We start from the raw sequence: 23,450 nt of genomic DNA, 5'->3' as shown, positions 1-23,450 counted from the left end.
GGGATGGGTGGAAATCCCACTTTTAGAGAGGATGTACCTCCCTAGCGAGCTGCCTTTTATATAAAGTGGCCATCTGCTCCAAAGGCCATGGAAATGCTGGGAGCTTTGCCTCTAAATTGGAGCAACTGGAGTTTGGATGCAGGGGAGTACGTGCACCCTGAGCTCCTCCTTAGCTCAGTAAATGCTTGCTTACTGCACTCCAAATTCTTTCCATGGGGCATCTGGAACATATTCCCAGCTTTTTTCTTTTTTTTTTAAAGGGACCAAAACAAACTTTATGAAACCAAACTATACTAGTATCTCAAAGTACTGTTTAACTTCCTTTTCCTTTCAGTCTTTTAGTCATTGGCCTATCATAGATTCAGATCTTTAGGGTAAAATGTCTTTGCTGCATCGAGATTTACTTTGGAAATAAATTAAGTTAAATTGAATTAGGCCATTTTTAATTCTGGATGAGAATATCTGCACAGGGGCTTAATACCATTTAACTAATCTAGTTCAAATGCACACCTTAGTTAATTTGGATTAATTGTCTTCATTGTCCCCGTGCAGACAAGCCCTTAGCTATTTCTGCTTTATAAAGGTAATGGCGGTCTTGTTTTCATTTGCGTCCTGTTTGGTTGTGCTGATGGCGTGCACGTTGCGTTAGTGCACATTGATATGAATGACACCTACACAAATTTTATGACCCCGTAATGCCAACGGGAGGGAGCCCTGCTGACACGGAGAATCAGCCCAGTACTTTAGAAGGACCAATGTTTACTTTTAATTTACTTTGTTGAAAGTTACTCTATTTGTGTCTTTAATTCATGCTCTTGGATATAGGGCTAATTTATTCCACGATTACTGTCAACCTGTAGCAGTCAGATAATGAACCGTAAGTGCCAGAAATCTTATTTTCTTTGATGACAACCAATGGCAGGAGTCTGAAGGAGGTCCCTTAGGGTAGCAGTGTAACGTGATGCCAGTCTTGCTGCAATGATACCTTGAATCGTCAGAGATAAGGGACACGTGCTGCAGTCAGGGGTGTGGTGTTTCAAAACAAAACATTTAAAACAAATGGAGATACACCTGGTTATTTTCCTTCCCTGCATAGGCACTGATGTGTTTGCCAACCTATAGCAATGTCACCCAAGATCTCTCCTCCCTTCTGCATGCAGCCCATGTGCGTAGACAGACAACTGACGTCCTTGAATATGGAGCCCATTATTTTGTTTGAGGTTCAACGATATTTTTCATGGTCCCGAGGTGCATTTCTCATATCAAAAGTAATACTTTTGGCAAGCTTTGAGCTTAGGCGCTAGCTGTGATGTTAACTTAAAAGACTTGAAGAAGCACACGTCCCTCATGCTGCAAAGGCAGTATCTGCTCAACAATGAGTGTTTTGATTGACAAGTTCACAATTACCTTTATTATGTAGATAACTAAGCAGTAAATTAGGCAAATAGTTAGGGTAACAGGAAAGTGGGAAGATTAAGATCAATCTAAATGGTACAACATGCACCAATTTTTAGGAGCATTTACCTTCATGCGCATGTTATGACATGCGGCAGCTCTTGTTGATCATTTCTATGGAAGACATTTATAAGGCACTTTACAAATAATTGACAGCTCTTCTTTTGTCTGTGCTTCATGCTAGCTAATGGAAATTGATTTAAATAAAAAATAATTTACATGTTCTTATAAGATTTCATTGAATTTACAAGGGCTGTAGCACACTACATTAATTATTGCTATGTCATTGTGGCAAGCTAGCGAGAAATTAGATACAAAAACTATATATAATTACCATTAAAATGACTCGGGCATGAAAATTAATCAAATGGATTTGGAAAAACATTATTATTCCTGTCAACAATAGGAGCCCAGATCTTTTGTTAAGAACTTTTATTTTGATTTCTGCTAGTACTCATTCCATACTTAACGTGCTTTTGTCCTGCAGCATAAATATTCTTTTTCTTACTTCCAGATGTGTTTACAAGGGTAGTCAGATGGGATCACTTGAATTACAAGGGAAGTAATCCCATCCTTTCCTGGTCTTGGTTTTGGTGGCTACCAAGCTCAGATAGATACTTCAGCTCATCCTAGTTGCTCCTGTTGGGCTCCTGTTGTTACTTCAGGGTGTTAAAGTTATAGGGAAGGGTCCAAAGAGGTCACTGTGTGCAATTTGGCCTCTGCAAGCTTTTAGCTTCTTCATGGAGATGAGGAGAAGGTTGTACCTAGGTTGCCTGGATTCAGCTTGCAACCTGTTCTTCAAATGTCATCTAAAAACTCCAGGGCTTTGTACTTCACCCATAATATGGGATTACTTTTTCATCCTCTCCTCCTCAATTCCCCTATTTCTACATATGTTCTAGCAAAAACTGTTGTCATCCTGCTGCAACAGCAGTGTCTCAGTATAGATTTACTGTTGCATGGCTCTATATTCACATTCAGACACATTATGAAAATAATTTATTACTGTTCATGTTTTTTTGAATAAATTGTTAAGAAACTCATGCACTTATTTTTCCAGGCAAACCAGTAATGATAGTGACTGAATATATGGAGAATGGTTCTCTGGATACATTTTTAAAGGTAATACTTAGATCGTTTTTTCCAGGGGGACCTCGGTTAAAGTTTGGGCTCTTTGCAGATGGTTAATATAAATGAAAATGTTTACTGGGTGCTGATCTAGCTGATAATGCTGTCTGGAGGCAGGAGCAGCTCAGTTGTCTGCTTGATCTCTATTTATACAGCAGCATGAAGGACCTGGTTCATGCATTGATAGAAGCAGGTAATAATAAATTGGAAGATACTATGTTTATTTTAGAAGGCAATCTGCTGCGTGGAAATGATTAACTTACCATGCAAAATTTGATGTGTTTCAAGAGCACATCCACATTGCATCATGGCAAACCTCAGACTTGTCAGAGTTTTTTCCCATGAAACATAAGAGCTAGAGAAGAGTGGATGAATGAATTGGTTAGAAATGTGGCATAGCAACATGGGGAAGAGCCCCTAACCCCAAATATTCACACATCGACCTCTGCAGGTAGGATTTCCGTGCAACTTGGTGCCATTTAGTTGGCTGACTTGGAGACAGCCCACCCCAGTGCCTTTATACACATAACTACATGTGTTCACTCCCAGTCACAGTCTCTCTATCAGTCACCAATGGAAATAGCTCACTCCTTGATCTCCAGTTAAAAGAACTACATTTCCTTAGCTTTGTCTCTAGAGATCCTAATCCAAACAGTGAAACTTTGAAAAGCTTCATGGTCAGAGCATGAGAGTAATGAATTATTAATTTCCCTGTTTTTCTTCCCTGGGGACTTGCCTTTGCATTTCTATTCATGCACATGCTATGCTGAGGGTGCAGAGGCTCTCAACTGATCAAATGTCTCCTTCCTTTTGCAGAAGAACGATGGGCAGTTCACGGTCATTCAGCTGGTTGGGATGCTGCGAGGCATCGCATCAGGAATGAAGTACCTGTCTGACATGGGTTATGTACACAGAGATCTAGCTGCCAGGAATATCCTAATCAACAGCAACTTAGTCTGCAAGGTATCAGACTTTGGACTTTCCAGAGTCCTAGAAGATGACCCCGAAGCAGCATACACAACCAGGGTGAGTTATGAGGATACTGAACTCAAGAAAAATGTATTCCCTGCCACATTTTGGTGTTCAAGCTCTCTAGCAAAGAGGTTTCTACAAATCCAGAGCTTCTAAGTGGTGCATAAGGATTTGGCCTGGTGTTACCAGTTTATCGTTATCAATTTAATTTTGCAAATATCTGTAACTTTTGTGGTGGGGATGGCCAAATAAGGCAGAACTTAACTAATAACTTTTAGGTTCAAGTTGGACACCTGAGTCAAACAACAAACTTTGCAAAGGTTCCGCTCTGCTAGCTCTATTCTGTCCTCTTTGGTGAATACCAAAGGGAGGAAAGAGCAAGAGCAAGTGCTTTATGTAGGCACCCATGCAGAGATTTAAGCCTTGTCTTCTGGACAATTTGACCCTTTTGAAACATTGGTAAGCCTGTAATGCCTGTTGCAAATGATGCACATTGCCCTCAACATTAAGCTGTTGAGAGTAGTTTCACCCAACCTGAGAAAGAGCTGCTCCAGCCTCAGTGCTCTACCCCTTTCCATCCTTGATCCATCCTTTCAGGGCATCAGCCCACCCATCCCAGTGCGAGGCCATGTGGCCCCAGCGCTGCAGAAATGGGGGGTACAGAACCCATCCTCAGCAGCACAGGCTTTCAGAGAGCCTCCAATATTCATGGCAATGATTGGCATGCCTAGACATGTCCTATTAGTGTGTTTTTCCAAGGGTATTGTTTTATGGGTGGTGGGAGCTCTCTGGGTCACGTTCCCAGTTCCCGCAGAGATCTGGGAAAGGCCTTTCAGCTCTTGGCAGTCACAGCCCTGCAATGGGACTCAGTGCGCGGCTGGACTAGAGCCTCCCTGCAGGCTGGAGGGATCTCAGCCAGCCCTGCTGCAACTGCAACGTGCTGCCATGTGCTAATTGGCACTGCTGAGAATCTGGCCCCTCACTTAAGGCATGCACTGATAAGCCTGTGAATAAATAATTCTTGGAAGAAAGGACTTTTTTAAATTGGCTTTGAAAATGTGTTCCAAATTTTACCTTTTTCTAGTAACAAACACTGTTAGGGGGCATTCAGGGAGACCTTCCAATATTTAGCTCAACACTGAAAGGAAGGGACTTTGCAGTAAAATATATTGTGATATAAATTAAGGGAGACAACTCTTTAAACCCAATGAGAAAAGTATTCCTTAATCCAAACTCCCCTTCACTTCCTGGTCTGAAGTTTGATTTCTAAAATGTTAGAAATGGGAAAAGGAAACAGCAAAGCACATTTGACAGCTGTGGCATCATTTTTGGTCCCACAGCAGAGGCCAAACGGGCTGGGCTTTGCACACACAGATTTTTGTGCCAACTACACAGATCTCTCTGCAGGATCAGGATCGCATTAAAAAATAAAATTAAAAGAAAAAAAAAGAGCATTACTTCTGCAGCAATTTGCATGAAGCCCTCATTAGATCAAAGTCTTCCTCGGCTTCAGAGCTGTCTGTTCCTCCCCCGCTTGCTCTCAGAAACGGAGGAACTGTATTCCCCTACCAACCCATGCAACATAATTGAGATGTTGATCCTATACATGTCCCAGCATTCAAACAGCATTCAAACAACAAACCTTCAGGACAGCCAATTAGTAGGCAGCCTACAAATGCTTATGGGCTGAGATAATGTGGAAAGGGGCCCCATGCTGTCAAACAGATTTACTTTAAAATTCGATGTCTCTTTCCAGAGAGAAAATAATATCCCTCAGTGCTCTAAGAAGTGCTATTTCATCCTCTTTTGCATGTTCCCTGCCCTCTTCTGCAATCTGTTTTTTTGGGTTTTTTTTTCCTTTGCTTTTCCTTCTAGGGAGGGAAGATCCCCATTCGATGGACAGCACCTGAAGCTATCGCCTTCCGCAAATTCACATCAGCCAGCGATGTCTGGAGCTACGGCATTGTGATGTGGGAGGTGATGTCCTACGGCGAGAGGCCTTACTGGGAAATGACAAACCAAGATGTAAGCATGTGCGAGAGCTGCCGCATGATGGGACTTTGAGGTCTTGGCGTTCATTCTGAATTCAGAGAGGCAGGATGCAGACAAGAGGAGGAGAACCACTGTAAAAATGGTTTTGCTGCCCCATGCCAGACAAAAACGATCCTCTGGTTTTATGCTCTTTTTTTCAGCAGCAGCCCAGCCCAGAACAGGCTGTGCACAGAGGGAAATGTGTCTGCGCACAGGCAAGCCTGCTTCCCCCAGCAGACCGCTGGAGCTTCACTAATGCTGTTAGAGCGGGAGCCTGTCCCTCCTCTGCTTAATGACAAAGGTCTGCCAGGGGATAGATGGTGATAACTGGCAGCATTTCAATTCTGTGTTCAAACCCCTGCTGCCACGTAAAGCAGAAACTCAAGAGAGTCATAGTAAGGGCTTTGTTTCCCTGCACAAAAGCTGGGTGATTTGATCTAATGACAGCAGTCCAGAGAGCTGTGTCTGGCTTACCCTTGCATTGCTGATCTCGAGGGCATAGTTTGGTGCCTGTTGTGAACATCTTGTAAGTCTGCACTAATGCAAACTCTCGTGGTTTATTTGTACAGCACCTTTCGAGTTGTCTCCTTGTTCCTGGGCCCTAGTGCCCCCTTAAGCCTCTGACTTCAAGGCCACCCTCTGAAGCATCTTCAAACAGGGAGCTGCCTGGGGACACCATCCCCCTCCTGACCGCAGCTCTGGTCTCAGCCTATGTAAGGATCTCTTGACCCTACTGCAGGGCTACCTCCTACCCTGAGCTCACCATAAACATCTATCCTTGTCTAAGGCTAAAAATTTTAAGCCTGGGGTTGCCAGATTTTCTGAGCTTCTCCTTCCCCTTCACATCTTTGAGAACCATGATGCGTGGAGGTCTCTGAGGATGCCAGGTGGTCCATGAGGTTGGGGTCACCATGGGGCACACGGGGCCATCAGAGCAGCTCTGCAATGGGGGGAAAAACGCACCACTCTGTCTATGGCAAATGGAGTCATTTCTGATCCCTCCCACTTCATCTCTGCAGCCCTGCTACCTGCAGAGATGCTGCTGCCAGCTGGCAAAGCAAGCAGGTCCTTGCTCCTCCATGGGTTTCCTCTGGTTACAACACCTGATGTTTAATCCTTTTTTCTTTTTTGAGCAGCATCCCTGTCCCTATGACTTTCTACTGTTTCACTGGCAGTAAAAGCTCAGGCTGAGCCTTCTGCCTTTCCTGTGTTTTGTCTGTGGGCCTCTGCCATCAGTGGATGTTACTACCTGTCACGCCAAGCTGCTGTCTCATCTCGCTTTGAGTCCAGGCGTGGAAATGAGCGGTACCTTTGAGACAGCCACGCTGTGCTTCTTGCCAGGGAGACAAGTGCGTTGTTGGGCATGAATGCCCCACTGCTTCTGCACTGCTGAGGCTGTCACGTTTGCAGGGAGTTTGGTAAAGCAGCGTGTATCTACACAGGGATTTATCTCAATCAAATACAGAGACTTTCTTCCATAGCCTGTGCAGAGAATGCAGCAATTGAGAGCCAAGCTTTTTTGACTGTAACTATCTTTAATGCTAATGCACCAGCATAGCACAGATGTTGTTCAGGCTAAGATTCAGGCTGGTGCCAGTGAAATAATGCTCTGTGGCCAGGGGAGCCCCGTGTCTGGATCGTAATGCTATGAATATCCACACACTGCAGAACTGTTCTGAAAAGCACAAATGCCTCCGTGTACTGTGGGACACAGGGTGAATTTCACACTTGCCTGAGAAGAAGCGGATGGGGGACTAGCTTCTTTAGCAGCAGAAAGTAGAGGACTGGTGAGATCTTTGAGCATCAGTTCCTGCTCAGGCTTTGCTTGGGTTACCTCTCTGCCTCTGTGCAGGTGACAAGTGCCTAGATGGTGGTAGCCTGGGAAACTTAATTCAGTGCTGCAGCATGTTTCTCATGAGATTTATGCTTTCCTCCTTCCATCTTCTGAAGACCACCTCTTCTTCTTTCCTCCCCTGCTTGTGTTGGCAGAAGAATCTGGTGGTGTTATGTACAGCATTGGTTTTTATGCAGGGGACCAGGGGGCTCTGCTCACACGAATTTCAGATTCCATTGCACAAGAGTTTGTTGTTGCATGGCTTGTAATTAAAGCACATCATTTGCAAGCACAGTCAGTAATGAGCAAAACAATTCTCACTGTGTTACAGCTGGATTGCTTTAAAGGAGGTGCAGTGTTGTGGGGCAGGCAGCATTGTGACTGCAAAGGCTACAAAACACGCTTTAAAGTCATGCTGATTTCTGGATGGCCTTCTAAAAATACACTTTGACTCGACCACAAGATAACGCTTTGATGCTGGAATTGTTGAGGGGAATTTTGTGGCCTGTGTTACACAGGTTGCTTAGCTAAATGATCACAGTTGTTGCTTTTTAGTATTCACACTGGTGGTTTTATTAAAACATACAGCTAAAAGTGTTGCTTTGGTTTACTGGAATAGACTATCCCAAATCATCCTCTCCCAAACATCTAGTTCAGTCGTCCCAATCCATAAATGAGTAGTGCTTGTCTAGAAGAGGAACAGGGACAAAAATGCCTCCTTATACCTGCAAATTTTAGCTCTTCAAATCTTAGAAAGCAGTATGGAATGGTGAATGTGCCATTTTCTTATTTTCTAAGTATTGTGGTGGCTACAAGTAACTTGGTCTTTGTTGTTTCATTCTTTTGCTCTGCTTATTGCCAGACCCCGCAAGGCACCTTCAGATGCAAAAGTGTATTTTAGCGTCTTAGTTCCACGCAGTGTTTTGATACCATTTACGTTGTATCGCCAGAACGAATGACATCCTGTAAACTGAGTTAACGCTATTGATTGTGATGTTACTGCCAGGAATATCAAACATGCATAACCCCATTGCAGATGTAGTTCAGATATTCTGAGCTGGTGCCAGATGGTCTGCTCCCCGTCTTGCTACTATTTTCTTTCTGCTACAGCTGGAGGATGATCCATTATTGTTATAAATACAGACATGGACACAGCAAATAACATTCTTCTGGCTGTGCCACACTGAGGCTTTTTTATAGGATAGCTGCAAATTTGATATCGGGGACCAGGTGAAAAGCACGATGTGAAGAACAGACAGCGTTGACAGCATAGTGTGGTGGGGCTGTTTTTTTGATGTGGCGAGCAAAAGCCAGACCATAGAAGAGATTGCTTTGTAAATGCAGGTTGGGTGGAGAGAGGTGCAGCTGCTTCACCAGCAGATAAAATCTTAGAAGGGCACAAAAGGACTACAAGTCTTGCGGGTCAGATCTTCAGTTGTGCTCGCTACCCTTGGAGAAGATTACAAAGCCTTGCCTGACTTCTTCTCTACTAAGTACATCCTTAAGGAGTTTGAGGTTCCCGCTACTGCTGCTTGGCCAGGCTGGCTCATTCCTGGGACTCTTCCACTTGGCAAAAAGCCCTGTGGTGGACGATTTGAAAGTGATCCATCTGTTCCTGAATTTTGGAACCTTCTGAAATGCAGTGCCAACCTGGTGCGGCTCTGCCTGTACTGCTTGTATGGGGACTAAAGATCACAGAGCCTCTTTTTTTTTTTTTAAACTCAGGATGTTTTCAAATCATGAGACGGTGCCTAGAATGAATGGCATCTGAGGCAGTCCTTGGAGTCCAACAGTGGAGGACTGTGGTTTTCCACATAGCAAATAGCTGCTTCCAGCTCCTTTTGGTCAAGGAGTCTTGGGAGTAGAGGGTGTGAAGATGGGCCACTGGGACTCTCTTGGCATGGTCACAGATGCTTGTGGCTTGAAACATGAGCTGCGTTCTCCTGAAAATTGTAATGGTTCAAAATGGGAACTGCTGGGCTTGGTGTCCTGCTGTAAATCTGCCCCAAACTGGGGAAAACAAGTTGCTTTCTTCAATTCTGTCCTCATTTATTAATTTCTGTCTTTCAAGAGGGCAGGCAGCACATGTGCTTACCACTTGTTTTAGATATAGAACCATAGATGGTTTGTATTTGAAATCAGTGCAACAACCCTCCCCTGGTTTTAATTTACATACTCTTGGTCTGACATTTTAAATTCCTGGCAGAAATGTGGCCACACGAAGAAACGACTAGACCCAGACAGCATTGAATGATATATGAGATGGTTGTTCTGCCTCTGCCTTGAATCCATCCATCAATTAGCATTCAAAGTCTCTTTTGAAATACAGTCAGACTTTTATTACTGTAATACAAATTTGTGGTCTAGCACATGCCTTTTCATTTAAAAAGAAGCCAACATCTGAATAAACAAACTCTCTGCATTTCAAGAAGATGCCAGAAAGCCCCGTAGGCTGCTTTTCATGGACTTGGAATAGGCTGCAGGAGTCTCCTGGTATATAACCTACAGACCTCAGCTGAGCTTTGAACAAGTGCAACCCGACAATCTGGCCCCCCGATTGGAGCAGTGCCTTGGTTTTCTAGATTCATTTTGCAGTGACCAAAAATTAAGTTATTCAAACCATCCCATAGAAAATATGAAAGATAGTGGGGTTTACTGGGTTTGCCTCTTATATGCAGAGTCGGGGAGCAGTGGGATTTTATGTGAGCATACTGCAGGTCTCGAAGTTCTCTTTTGAAGTCAATTTGCATTTGGGAAAAAGGTGAGAGGAAGAAAAGCAACCCATCAGCCTCATGTTTTGTCTCCCGTAGGTGATCAAAGCCGTGGAGGAAGGCTATCGCCTGCCAAGTCCCATGGACTGCCCTGCTGCTCTCTACCAGCTAATGCTCGACTGCTGGCAGAAGGACCGCAACAGCAGGCCCAAGTTTGACGAAATTGTCAGCATGTTGGACAAGCTCATCCGTAACCCAAGCAGCTTGAAGACGTTGGTTAATGCATCAAGCAGGTACAAACTGAGGCCAGAGCCATTTCTCAGAGCAAGATCCTTGTCTGAATACCTGTCCCTGGGGTTGAATTACTATTTATTATTTAGCCTGCACGCATCCGCAGGTGGATGTTCCTCCAACTTCATTATGTCCAGGGGAGTTTTCCCAAATCAACTTTTTCTTTTGAAATTGGCAGGCAGGTGAGCAATTCAGTTACTCTATAAATGCAGTGCTGCTGTCACAAAGAAAATTACTGTGGCCTGTCTTTCGGAAACGGGAGTTTCAGCAGTATTTATAGGCCTATTATAAAGATACCTGTGCTCTACCCCAAGGTTACAGAGAGCAAGACTTGAGTGCATGAAGTAGATAGTAAATACTGCTCAAATTATCTGCCTGTTGACTTTATCTTGGTAATACAAATGAAGAGTGTCTCTTGGGGAAACGCTTTGAATGTGCAAAGCTCACAGATGTCCAAGTGCACCCTCCCACAACTATTCCCAGGCATGCTAACCACCACTGCCCATCCTGCCAGTCTTGGTAATCACAAGACCAAAGAACTCTACACAAAGCATTTGCTAAAAGCACCTTAAGTGAAGAAAACAACCACTGTGCAATTAAACATGAATCTGAATAGCTCCACGGCTACAAGGTAAATGCAGTCAAGAAATAAAGCTACACTTGGGGAAAAAGAGATTAATATTTTTTAGTGAGTTTTAGTAATGGAGTCTCCACCATACTGGAGTCTTGGAGAGGCTTTTTATTTTTTTCACTGTAAGTACACAAGTAATACTTCTGAGCCATCTGTGTTGCTAATCACTCGGTCCCTTGCAGGGTCCTAAAGGAGTGACGAATATAGATCATCACTGTTTCACTGATGGCAGTGGAGTTCTCCTGAATAACACTGGAAGAGGCCTTTCAGAAAAGCTTCTTCTCAGAGGAGGGAAAAAGACACATTGCTTTCCTTGGACAAGAATGAGAGGGATGTAAGATGAAGTTAGACTGGTGGTATGGACCAAAGTAAATGTACTGGTATGAGCCTAGACCCATCCATCTCTGCACCTTCTGAATGAGTCTTGCACAGCTGCATGTGGCCCATCTCACCTGTTGCAGCTGGACCTCACATCCCTGTGCTGGCATGTCCCCGTGCATGGCATCTCATGCACTGAAAGAGAAGAAACAGGAAATCTCTGTTATTTTTTAAATACACGCTAGATCTGATTCCTTGGGCTATTTTACATGCATCATTTACCAGCTGAAGAAGAAATTACTCTTATTAGCAATTAGATGTAATGTCAGTCCCAGCAAACCTGCAGGAAAAGGTTTATGATAGCACAAAATATGTGATGTTTCTCTTTTATTTTTCAGAACAGTTGTTTTCCAGGCCTGTTATGCAGTGGTTCATGCACTCTTTTATACCCAACTGTTGTGCCAGAAAAGAAGAAAATAAGCAACAAAGCATTTCTTTGAGCTGTTAAGCGATTTGCTGATGTTTTATTCCATGAACAGGTCCATGCAATTCCAAACCTCTCCTTTTCAGAGCTGCTGTGGGTATTTTCAATGTGGATAGAGTACCTGAACAGCCAGGCTCTGGGACTATGTTTCTATAATCATAGAGTGCCATTCCCAGACCATAGTAATTCCAAATGAATCATAATTTCAACATACAGCAGCTGTAAAGGGTTTTTTTTTATATATGTAATGTATTCTTTATGGAAATTCTCATTAATGCAAATAAGGGAGGAAGTCACTCTCTACATTACAGCGTGTGCATATCAGTAGGTACCTCCTGACACTAGTGATGAAAATCCACTTCTCATTATGATTACTTAGGAGTTTTGAATTCCTCATGTGTATAAAATGTTATGGGAAGCCATTATGTTCTTGGTACTGCAAGTATTCACATTTTATTGGACCCTTCAGCATTGCTATTAAATAAACAAATAATACTAATGTGCTCATAAAATATACGAAGATTCCTGAAGTGCTATAATAATATAATATCCCAGCTCTCCTTCCAGTTGAAAGTCTTTTAAGTGTAATTCTCACCGTCAGACACTGACCCAGAAAACATTTTTTTTTGCCTGTGGGTAATAATCTTTGTGCAAGGCTTATTCTAGCTGTAGGTCCTGGTTTACAAAGCAGGGGACCAGTCTTGCTTCCTTCCTGGCTGACCTTGGACAAGCCCTCTTTGCTGTCTGTGCATCATTAGTAGGGTGGTGGACCCGTATGTGGCATGGGTCACTTGTGCCGGGTACTCTATTGGTGTTTCTGCCACGGTGAAGGGTTATTATTTGCCTGAATTGCTTCTTCCGTGCGTGGCATAACCGAGCAGGTAGCAATTGCTGCAGCGAGATGTTGAGTGAGGGTGCAGGAGCAGGAGTCTACCTCTGGTTTCAGGAGTATGGCTGGAGCATTGCTGCTCTCTGCAGGGCTCGCTGGAGGCTGCCCACATCCAAAATCCCCACCCGACTCTGCAGGAGCAGCCTCTGAAGTGTTAACAGCAGCCTGCCATAGATGGCTGCTGCTGGGAAATGTAATTTGGGTTTCGACTTCCAGGCTCTGGGCTGTCTTAAGTTAATTATGAGCTTTAAAGGAGGAGGAGGCAAACAGAACGGGCAGAGTGAAACTGAAGACTTTGAAGTAAGAGTGACTAGGGGAGCCTGGTAAAAGAGGAGCCTGCTTGTGGGTGAGAAGTAATGGGGGTGGACATTAGTCCTCTCTTCCTCTTTCTGCTTTTTCCGCTACCAGAAATGGCAGGAACCAACTCAGAAGTGGGTGAAGTTACAAGTGAAGTGGTATGTTTGATACTTTGCATATCAAGCCTGCTTGGGAGGATTTAGGCTGCAGCAGTCACTGAAAACACAGCAAAAGAATCATCTTTACCATATAAAAATGTGAGCAACTGAGTCACGCTGGGTGAATCTTGATACTGATTCTGTTTGCTCCTCTGTTTTTTCCTTGTCTTTAGAGTATCAAATCTGTTGGTAGAGCACAGTCCAGTTGGGAGTGGTGCCTACAGGTCGGTGGGTGAGTGGCTGGAAGCCATCAAAATGGGCCGATACACAGAGATCTTCATGGAGAACGGATACAGTTCAATGGATGCTGTGGCTCAGGTGACCCTAGAGTAAGTAGTGCCCAGATCATTTTAATCTCATTTGTTGGAATTGCAGAGGGGGTGAAGACAAACCATTCAAAAATATGTAAGGATGGGGCTGCAGAAAAGGAAATCATTACCCTCAGTTTGCAATCAGCAGTTTCTTCTTTAGCATCTGTATTGAGGATAACATGTGCAGACAAAACTAAAACTTATGGCCACTACAGGACTTTGGCTCCTTTACTCACAGAAATTAATGTTTGAGTTTGAATAACTGCCAGACTGTCCTCTTGACATAATAGCAGTTGATTGTTTGGGGTTACTGACAAATAAAACCCCCCACCCTACTAGTGAATGAATAGGAGCTAGAGTCCCTGCTGAGGTATACTAGCTTTACCCTAAATTAGCTGGTTTCACAGTTGATCTGTACATAACCAAGTAGACAGTCAAGCCCAGTAAGCATGGAAATAGTATTCAACATTAACAGAAATAAGCATAGATAGAGCCATAGAAGAGCATCGGCAAACCCACAGCTCTAGGGGACAGGCTCCCTGGCCGAGACACTTGCTTCTGAATGTGCCCTTGGTTTTTGCACGTGGGTATGACTGCAGTTGGGATGACAGCACTCAAATGACTTGGTAAATGCCTCGGGGCTGCTGATTTGTTATGCTCCACCTTTTATTGCCTGCCTTGCTTATGTAATTACGTCTGTACTCTCCTCCTGCTGCTTACTCAAACTTGCCCTAAAGCCTGCTTTTCTAGCTGGGTTAATTTGAGCTTAGTTTACTGCAGGCATTAAGGCAGAATGGGAAGGATTGTGCTCCATGCTGCTTTGGAGAAGGTCATGGCCTCTCCAACCACATGCAGATTACCAGCGCACATACAGAATCGGTGCTGAGGATTAGGAATAAAGCAAGAAAAATCCCCACAGAACCGCAGCATTTCTCCTGTCTGCCACAGGGCTTGCTGTGGAGCTCACTGTACAGGGTAGGAGGTCCTTTGCACCTGATGCAGGTTGGTAACATCTCTGTGGAGTTCAGTGTTTCGTTACATGTATGGAGGGAATGCAGCAGTGTGTCTGCTCTCACTCAGATTTTATTTACTCCACTCACATCACCAGTATTTGTCCCTTACACCTGGACTCATCCAGTCTGTCTTCAGGTGAAAACCCTGAGCTAGGGATTTAATCCTCTCTAGCAACTGTCTAGAGAGGCAGGGTGCATGGATTTCTACCTAGTTCATTTTTTGGGTGCCTGAGACTCTTACATGCAGTTTCCCAGACTAGTCCTGCAATCGCATGGCATGTTGGCTTCTAACAGCTCCGCAGTTCCCTACCTACTCATCTGATATGGCAGTGCCCAAAAACACCAGGCTCTGGGGCTCCGTTTAGACTGGTGGTCTACAAACCTTGGCCGAGGAAGAGGTCTATCCCTAGGAGGGGTCAGAGTCTGTGCTGCAGAGACCTAGCCAGAGGGTGAGTGGGAAGAAGAGAGATAGGATGAGGCAGTAATTTAAGAGAAAAGAAAAACGTTGGAGCATTCCCCTCTACTATGCCACCTCAATCTTATAACCAGAGCAGGTTCTGGCAGAAAATACAGATTGTCTGAAATATATCACTGACTTCTTGCTGTTTGGCTGAATTAGTCATATCAAATAAGAAAATTAGGTTTCACAAAAGCTTCTAGTTTGTTCCTCTTTAGAATTTTGTGCAATTTCAAGAGCTCTAAAAGAAATGCTCAGAAGTAAAATGCTTAGGTTTGGGTCAGAGAAAATGTTGAGTTCAGGCCCAAATTAATGGCTGTTTTTGACAGTAAATTAGAAGTTCAGTTACTCATGTAGCTTTAAACAGTCTTAGCATCCCTCTGTGCTGACAAAACTATTCCTAATCTCCCATTTTCTTGAGTACAACATTTCAGCTTGCGAAATTATCTCCTTAATTTGACTTAAAAATTTAAATACTTCCCTATTTTTACTCTTTGGTATTCCAGAAATTTCCTCTCCACCAGGTCTCAGTATGTTCTCTGTAGCACAAATGCCATCCTGCACTGGTCCTTTACTGGCCCCAGTGGAGACAACATGTCTGAGCTGCTCAGCCTCAGCTTTTGTCTGGGCTTTTACAGCAGCAAAGCAGTGCAGGACCTGATACCTGGGAGCCTGGGGAGCTTCTGGTGGGTTTTTTGCTTTGTTTGTTTGTTTTTTTGTTTGTTTGGGGGTTTTTTTAAGCTGAAAGAAGATGTTTCATGAATCCATCTTGCATTTCAGTTGAAACTAACTCCAACTAGTTAGCTATCCATGTCAGCAAATAAATTCCCCCTCCAGCTGCCTTGGACAGACATGCTTGCATGAGTCAAGTTTGGTTCTTGAAGAGCTCAACCTGCGCACATTTGCTCTTCAGTGGTGGTTTAGCAAGCAGACTTGACCCCACTTAGGTCTATTTTTGGGAAAACTGTGGAAGGCTCATTAAAAAGCCAACCAGCCATCCCAATCAAGACTTCTCTTATCCCTCTCAGATACAGTAAAAAAAGACAAAAGACCAGATTCTTAGTGTTTAAAAAATGAGAAACCATCATAGTGGCTTAAGAGGAAAGGTGTCCCATGTTGAAGACCTGGACAACGTGCTCAGGCTAATGTAAACTGGCAGATTGCCCTTAAAAACAACAAAGTAAGGGAGAGAAATGGCTCCTGGGTGGGCTCAGCTGAGACTCTCATGGGTTCTCCAGAAAATAAACACAAGAACAAGCAAAGTTCTTTAAAGGTTAATATGTTGGGGTTTTGGTTTTCTGGAGGTTTTCATTTTTTTTTCCTCCCCATAAAAGGGAGCAACAAAACATTTTGTACTCTGCAAAGGAGAATTCAGGTTAAATGTTCCTTGTCATTTTTAATAGAGGCAACTGTTCAGTATATTCCAGAGCTGGGACTTGGGGGGATCGGCTGAAAAGATGATCTGAACATCTGAAAGTAGCTTGCTTTCCCCAAATGACATCAGTAAAACTTTCTTTACAATTTAAGAGGTTGCCTTCAAATACCATCCAAAATTATCTTCCCCAAATTCAAACTGCACAGGAGACAGATGTGGAAATTAGATAGAGAAAGGAGAACTGGATAACTGCTACCAGAAAGGCAGAAAAAAAATATATGATGAATGTAAAGAATTCCTAAAATCTACTGAAAAGAAAATTACTAGAGCTGTAGGAAGGGTTGGCCATAATGCTGACAGGACTGGTGACTGTGGGCACCCAGCTTGTGGCCCCTTTACAGGATCTGGATGAGATGGTAGGTGTTCAGCATTTGTTTTAATCCCACCCCTGGCATGCAAAACAAAATCCCATTTACCACCCTGCTTCTTTCAGACTGATGGCTTGATGCATTTATTCCGTAAAAGAGTAGTATTAGTGACAAATTTCTGAATGCAAAAGATCAAAAAGCTAAAACCAGTGAATATCGCCCCAAGTCCTGAGCTCTGCCCGCCTAAGCAAAGACCTGAAAATGTATGTGTTCAAACAAAGAGTGATTTCTACATTTAGCTCTAATTCTTGCAAAGGGACGAATCACCTTGTGAAAAGTGGAGCCTCACCCTCCACCCCCTCTTTCCAACTGGATATCAGACTTGAAGGCAACCTTTCCAGTGGACCAGACCTGCTCTTTAAACTTGTGGACCACCTAGTGACTTTGAGTGTGTCTGGAGCTCTTTCAATCCACTGCAAGAATAACTTTACCAGGACAATACTCAAGAATAGATAGATCCATGACATGAGTTTCAGTCTGACCCTTGACTGGACCAATTACTAACCATGTGGACTACATACTTCCACCTTTTGAGAGATCTGTATTCACTGAATCTCAGGACACCCTGTTGTTTGTTATTAGATGAAGAGCTCTGAATATTTGTAATAATATGTGCTGTGTTGCTTTGCATTGTATATTTTTTTCCTTCCAAAATAAAATAAATTATTTATTAAAAGTTATACTGGATGAAGAGCATTTAAGAGTTCACCTGCTCTAGATGCTTATTCTTAACCTGAAATCTCAGTCCTGAGACTGCGATACTGCATCTGCTTCTGAAGAAACCAGTTCTCATCTTGTAATCGAGTAGGATAAGAGCAGATGAACTCTTAAAATTTTATTTTTTTTAAGTCCTCATTTCATGCAAAAGTCCCTAGCAAGTGGATTCCTCTCTCTTTAGCCTCTTCTGAAGGTCTTTGAGATTCTTCTTTCCCCTCATTCAAACCAACAACTAACTCTGTGAGTAGTCCCATTCTGCACGGGCAATTGTAGAGTTACACCACACGAAGAAGAGTGGCAAAATCTGGCCTGGATGGGAAATGGAATACAAAATATCTGTGGTAGGTTGATGGCTGGCAGCCATGGAGATCTTTCAGGAACCTGGCCCTTTTGCTTGCATGACTAACTGGCTGGTGAGGGGGATTGTATTTTATGTGTCAATCCAGTCCTAGTCTACACTGTGTTTGACAAACTGGTCCTTGGTGTATAAGTAGTTCTGTTTGTAAATAAAATGTTTTAAATATATTTCTTACAACGTGGAGACCGTGAATTCAACCCTGGCAAATGGAGGATATTGCAAAGAAGGGGATACCATGTTGTCCCTGGCATATTGCAGCTGGGCTTCTGTGCAAGAGGGTGGTAAGAGAGCAGCATGCGTGCAGCTGTATGTAAGCTGCTTGAGATGAGCCAACACCAATTTCCCCCTTTATTTCCTTGGCTTTTTTGGTCAACTTAAATTGGCCTCTTAGAACTGTGTTGGCAAGTGGTTCGAATTCCTATATGTTTCCATTTGCAGCCCTACGTGATTGAAAGAGAAGTGAAAAGGGGAGATTTCTCCCTGAAACAAGAACAAATGTTGTCTCATTTCTGGGGAGTCAAGTACTTTGAAGCAGGGAGACCCCACAGCACATGGATGCACATATCTCCATGGCTTCAAGGAGCACCCGTGCCACTGCTGCAGGAGTGCACACAAAACCCAACCCGGGGGTCGGGTCACTTGCACAGCAACCTGGATCCTGATCACAAGTGTCATTTGTCCCTGGGTCTTAGTTGTGCCTTTTCTTGCAGGGAATTGCACATTTCTATTGCAAAGCCCCAGCAGATACCCACACACATCTCCTCTGCAGAGCTGAACCCAGTGAAATTACCAGTTGGCTGTGGAACATGACCCAGGCAGCTCTGGACTGGAGCTTGAGAACAGTTGGTTTGCAGCCCTTTGGCACAGAAGTTGATTTTTTTCATCCTAAAACCAGCTGGTTTGTGCCCTTGATTTTGTTTAAAATTGGCTTCTGCCTTACGCTGCTTTAAGTCCTTCAGCACTGGATGCACGGGAGTGTGCTACATGCTGTAAGTCACACTTGAAAAATGGGAATTAAAGCTTCTGCATTCCCTAGGCAGTTTTTGGAAAGTTTTGTTGTCAGCTTTGCAACGCATGAGGTGGTTTTTGCATAAAGCTGATGATTTTATACTAGGTGAGCATCGGGCTCAGGAGCTGTTGTCTTCTGGTCTGTCTTTGCAGAGGAGAAAGACCCCAAAGTAGTTTTTTTTCCCCTCTCTGAGGAGTCCCTGCACTTTTGGCCAGTGACTCCACATTCGAGAGGATTTGATATTTAAAAAAAAAATCAAACCCCAAACCAGACTGCATCCCCTGGTGAGCAGCTAATGGATTGAAACCAGAAACTCCTTTTTTCTTCCTTCTCTCTTGTAAATCAATGAGGCACTCCTCAAGGATATTGAGTTAAGGGGATACTGTAAGGAGGGGGGGGGGGGGGAAGCGAAGCTGTGTAGTGAGTAGGTTGGGATTTTTTTATTAGATTGATAGAGCTGCAGGTGAAATGCCAAGACGTACATGCCTTTCTCGTAGTTTCAAGCTATTTTTTTCTGCATAACTTGCAAGAGTATCAGAAATGATACATCTGTGAAATACTTGGTGCTGGATTTTCAAAAGATCTCAGCTTGAACTTTAGCTATCTAGGAAAGAAAAAAAAAAGCTGAATTTTCAAGAAGTGCCAGCAGAGCAGCACTCAGCAGGGGAAAGATGGATGTTGGCTCTTTTAAAAATCAGGTCCTATGCTGGGTTGTTTTTTTTGGTTTTGTTTTTTTTTTATATCTTTGGTGTGAACTTCCAACTGTTCTGTGTACATAAAATAAATGGCATGTAACAATAGCATTACTACATTTTCCTTCATTATTAAGGTGGCTTGCTGAACTAGTTTCACAATTCAGTGGAGGCAAAAATGAAAGCATGTCCCCCTGAGAAGGTAGACACCTTTTACAGATACTGTAGCCTTTTCTCTGCCAGGTAAGGAGCATCGCTGATGTGTCTCATTGACCTCCCTTGCTCTGTTCCCCTTACATTGTGATTTCCCCTATGCATCGGCACGATGCATCACCGAAAAAGGGTACGATAATGAAATGAAGTGTTTAGCCTGGAGCAGAAAATCTGGTATTTTCCAAATCAAAAAGCTGAGAGTGCGACAGTCCTTGGAGAACAACAGATCTAGCTTTTGGCTTCAACCAGCTTGTGTGTTAACATATCAACCTTCACTCGGGATTGCTTTTTATTCAAAGCAATGTTCATCGCAGTACTGCATCCAGTGTCCCTGCTCATGGCAGGCGGTTGGAAAGATGATCTTTAAGGTCCCTTCCAACCCAGATCATTCTATGACCTGTGTAATTTTTGGACATGGATGGTTGGTTGTATTCACACAGGAGTCTCTGTCTAGCGTGTGAAGCTGCTGAGAGAGGTACACCTCCATGGGTAGCTCACAAAGTTATGTGAAACTGTTTTGGTGATCATTGGTGAACAATTGTTTGATGAACATTGCACGTGTTCACCTGCAGTCCAGCGTGCAGCCTTGCTGGGAGCATACAGCTGTGCTGTGAGCTGTAGGCCAGGTCTGCAGTATATCTCAGGTGATGGCTGGGCTCCCAGGCATCACTGGTGATCCCCAGCCCTTGCATGCACTAACTCTGCCAGTGTTGTTTCCAAAAAGCACCTACATGTTCAAGGAGGTCATGTCCCACTGGCTTTCAGTGGAGAGCTTTCTCTCCTAAAAGACTTGCACACAAGATGTCAGCAGCTCTGGGATTACGTGTGTATTGGCAAGATCGTAGAGCTCTGCTTTGAAAACATCTTTTGTTCAGTCCAGCCTGGAGATAGAAAGTGAGGGGCTGATGTTTCTCTAGTGGAAGTCTTCAGACAAAACACCACATCTCCTCTAAGTTGAATTGCTTCTCTAACAGTCTTTGTGTCTTGAGTTGGAAACACGGATGCACCTGTCATGATGTTTCTTCTGAGCTTTTATTCCTACAGTTTCTTTGTTAACACTTTTCCCCCTAGAAGGAATTCCCCATAATTATACTCTGCCATAACCCATGACCTTACCTGGCTTTAGATGTGTCACTGAATCTGATCACCCAAGGTCCTGCTGTAGTATCTCCAGGGAATGACTTGTCCCACTCCTGTGTTTTGGATGGAATAAATTGTCCCCTGGAGATGCCTCTTTCACACCATCAACATGAACTTTGGTGATTACCTTCATCTATACACCTAAATTTTAAGGAGCTGAGCTTCTGAGAAAACAATTTTACCTTCTAATCCTGCATTTCACATAAACTATTTTAGTTAACAGCTTTCCTGCAATGGCAGCCCAGTAGACAGACTCAACACAAATGCCTTTGGCTTGTAGAATTCACCACCCCCTCAAAAAAAAAAAAAAATCAAAAAAAAATCAAACATGGGTTTACAGAATATTTGCAAAGGCCCAGAGGGGAGCTACATTGCCAAGTCCTGTTGACTTTAGGGGGTCATGGAGGTGGTGGCCACGCTCTAGGCTTTTGCTGTTCAGCTCTCTGTAGGAGCTGGCTCTAGGATTGCAGTTTGTGTATCTTTGGCTTTGCCTAGTCTGAAGAGGAAGGAAGTGTGGATTGATCTCACTCCTCACTGCTCGTATCCAAGATCAAATACTACCCTCTCCTAGGAGAAGAGGAAACTGCAATGCAGGCTTTCTTACATGACTTTTCTCTTGGAAATAGGCCTTTTCATGCCTAGCAGAGTCTTTGGCCAAAGGTGGTGCTGACTCTTTGCTGTCCAGCTTTTCTCCTTGGCCAGCAAGGTGATCTCAGTCAAATTATGTCACCTCTCCAAGATGCTGTCAGCCATCAAAAAACTTTAAAAAAAAATTAGGAAAATTAAACTTGGCTTCAGGAGCCGCTAATGATAAGAGGTAGGCACTGGCAGCAGCACCGGCGCGTGCGGCGCGTGATGTGCGCGGCGGTGTGTGCCTGAGCGGTCCCTGGAACCAACGTCTGCTTTCTCCCACAGGGATTTGAGGCGGCTGGGAGTGACACTTGTTGGTCACCAGAAGAAGATAATGAACAGCCTTCAAGAGATGAAGGTCCAGTTGGTGAATGGGATGGTGCCATTGTAACTTGGTTTTAAAGTCACTTCCTCGAGTGGGTCGGTCCTGCACTTTGTACACTAGCCCTGAGATTTATTTTGACTAAAAAAAAAAAAAAAAAAAAAGAAAACCTAAAAAGGGAAGTTCAGTGGTTTCTATAACTGAAGGACGTTGGCCTCTGTTGCAGTGTTCCTAAAGCAGTGTTTGACTAAAGTTTTCCTTTTCTTCCTATTTGTGTCCTCATTTTCATGAAGTAAATGTAAGATGCATGGAACATGGAAACGAATCTGCTGTACGTGAGGTTAACCCATCTCTTAAGCTTCAACGACAACGACAAGAAGCCTTTCCACCGCGCGTTGTCTGTACATGGGATATGTATATATAGCACCTTTATATACCGAATTACAGCAGCACATGGTAATACTTCCAAGGACTGACTTGAGCGGAGGAGTTTTGTAGCCGTTCATGGGCTCCTAAAAGCTGCGGTTTACTGAAGTTTAACTTCAAGTCTTACTTGTCTACAGAAGTGTATTGAAGAGCAATATGATTAGATTATTTCTCGATAGATATTTTGTTTTGTAAATTTAAAGAAAAAAATGCTGTTACACAGCATTAAGTTATAGAGACTAGTCTATAAACATGTTGCTTGCTCCATGGCAAATACAATACAGGGTGTATTTTTTTTTCCTCCCTCTGTGTTACCAAGTTCTTTTTGTCTGCTTTTCTGGGAGGATAATACATGATGAAGATGTATATACTGTATATACAGTTTGCTACGCATCAGGTACAAGATTGGGGCTCTTTCCTTGGTTTGTTCTTTTTTTTTTTTTCCCTCCTCTTTCACTTTGTTTTGTCTCCCTTTTGTTGTGTTACTACTATGCTTTGTATTTTTGCTGCTGTTTGGTTTGAGCAACATATAAAGCCTTCAGGAGTTTTGATTACATATGTGAGATAGAAGGAGTCTGCTTGAATAAAAGATGTCACCCCCTCTTCCTTTCCACTGCGGGCTGGGGACATCTAGAAGATGTCCAGCGACAGCGTGGCATCAGTTTTTGTGCATATGAGCCCTGCTCAAAGATAGCATAGGATAGCTTCCACATCGGCATTTCAGCTTGGTAGCCATCACCCAGTGCAGCCCTCACCCCTGTCCCTGGAGCCCAGGAAAGAAACCACAGTTGTTTTAGCTGGAAGGAAGAGATTTTGCTGTTCCTCTTCACATTATGGGGGTCAGTGTGAAGGTGAGCCTGTGGTCATCTAGTGTGGAGATTTTGCAGTATTTCCCCCAAAGTGGTGGTGGTGATGGGAATATTTGGGGAACTGTGCTGTCCCAGATTGTCTCTCTGGGCATTTCTGGTTTGGGTATGGACCTGGCCACTCTGGGGCAGAGTGCAGAGAGGTGGGAAGAGCAGAACAGCCCAACACGGTCACAGTGGTGGCATCCTGTAGGTGAGAGAGTTCCATCCATCTGGTGTTGGCACGGCTCAGGTCAGGAATTGGTTGTAGCTGGAGTTCACTGTGTCCATTAAAGCTTGTGGCTGCTGTTTTCA

The 23,450-nt window shown here is 43.6% G+C and overlaps 1 protein-coding gene across 1 annotated transcript in view; it reads left to right on the top strand.

Moving 5' to 3' along the window:
• The window catches only part of LOC104522177 (ephrin type-A receptor 5), a 48,638-nt gene extending 25,745 nt beyond the window's left edge, over positions 1 to 22,893 (top strand). Inside the window, exons 7-12 of the mRNA XM_010164398.1 lie at positions 2,516 to 2,577; positions 3,400 to 3,609; positions 5,431 to 5,580; positions 10,231 to 10,424; positions 13,373 to 13,528; positions 21,828 to 22,893. Coding sequence (XP_010162700.1) covers positions 2,516 to 2,577; positions 3,400 to 3,609; positions 5,431 to 5,580; positions 10,231 to 10,424; positions 13,373 to 13,528; positions 21,828 to 21,933 — 878 coding nt within the window. The 3' untranslated portion in view covers positions 21,934 to 22,893. The remainder of the gene's footprint in view (positions 1 to 2,515; positions 2,578 to 3,399; positions 3,610 to 5,430; positions 5,581 to 10,230; positions 10,425 to 13,372; positions 13,529 to 21,827) is intronic.
• Positions 22,894 to 23,450: the final 557 nt, after the last annotated feature.

Source organism: Antrostomus carolinensis, unplaced genomic scaffold, assembly GCF_000700745.2.
Source record: "Antrostomus carolinensis isolate BGI_N321 unplaced genomic scaffold, ASM70074v2 scaffold5363, whole genome shotgun sequence".
Classification (NCBI taxonomy): domain Eukaryota; kingdom Metazoa; phylum Chordata; class Aves; order Caprimulgiformes; family Caprimulgidae; genus Antrostomus; species Antrostomus carolinensis.
This window is presented reverse-complemented; position numbering and strand designations above follow the sequence as displayed.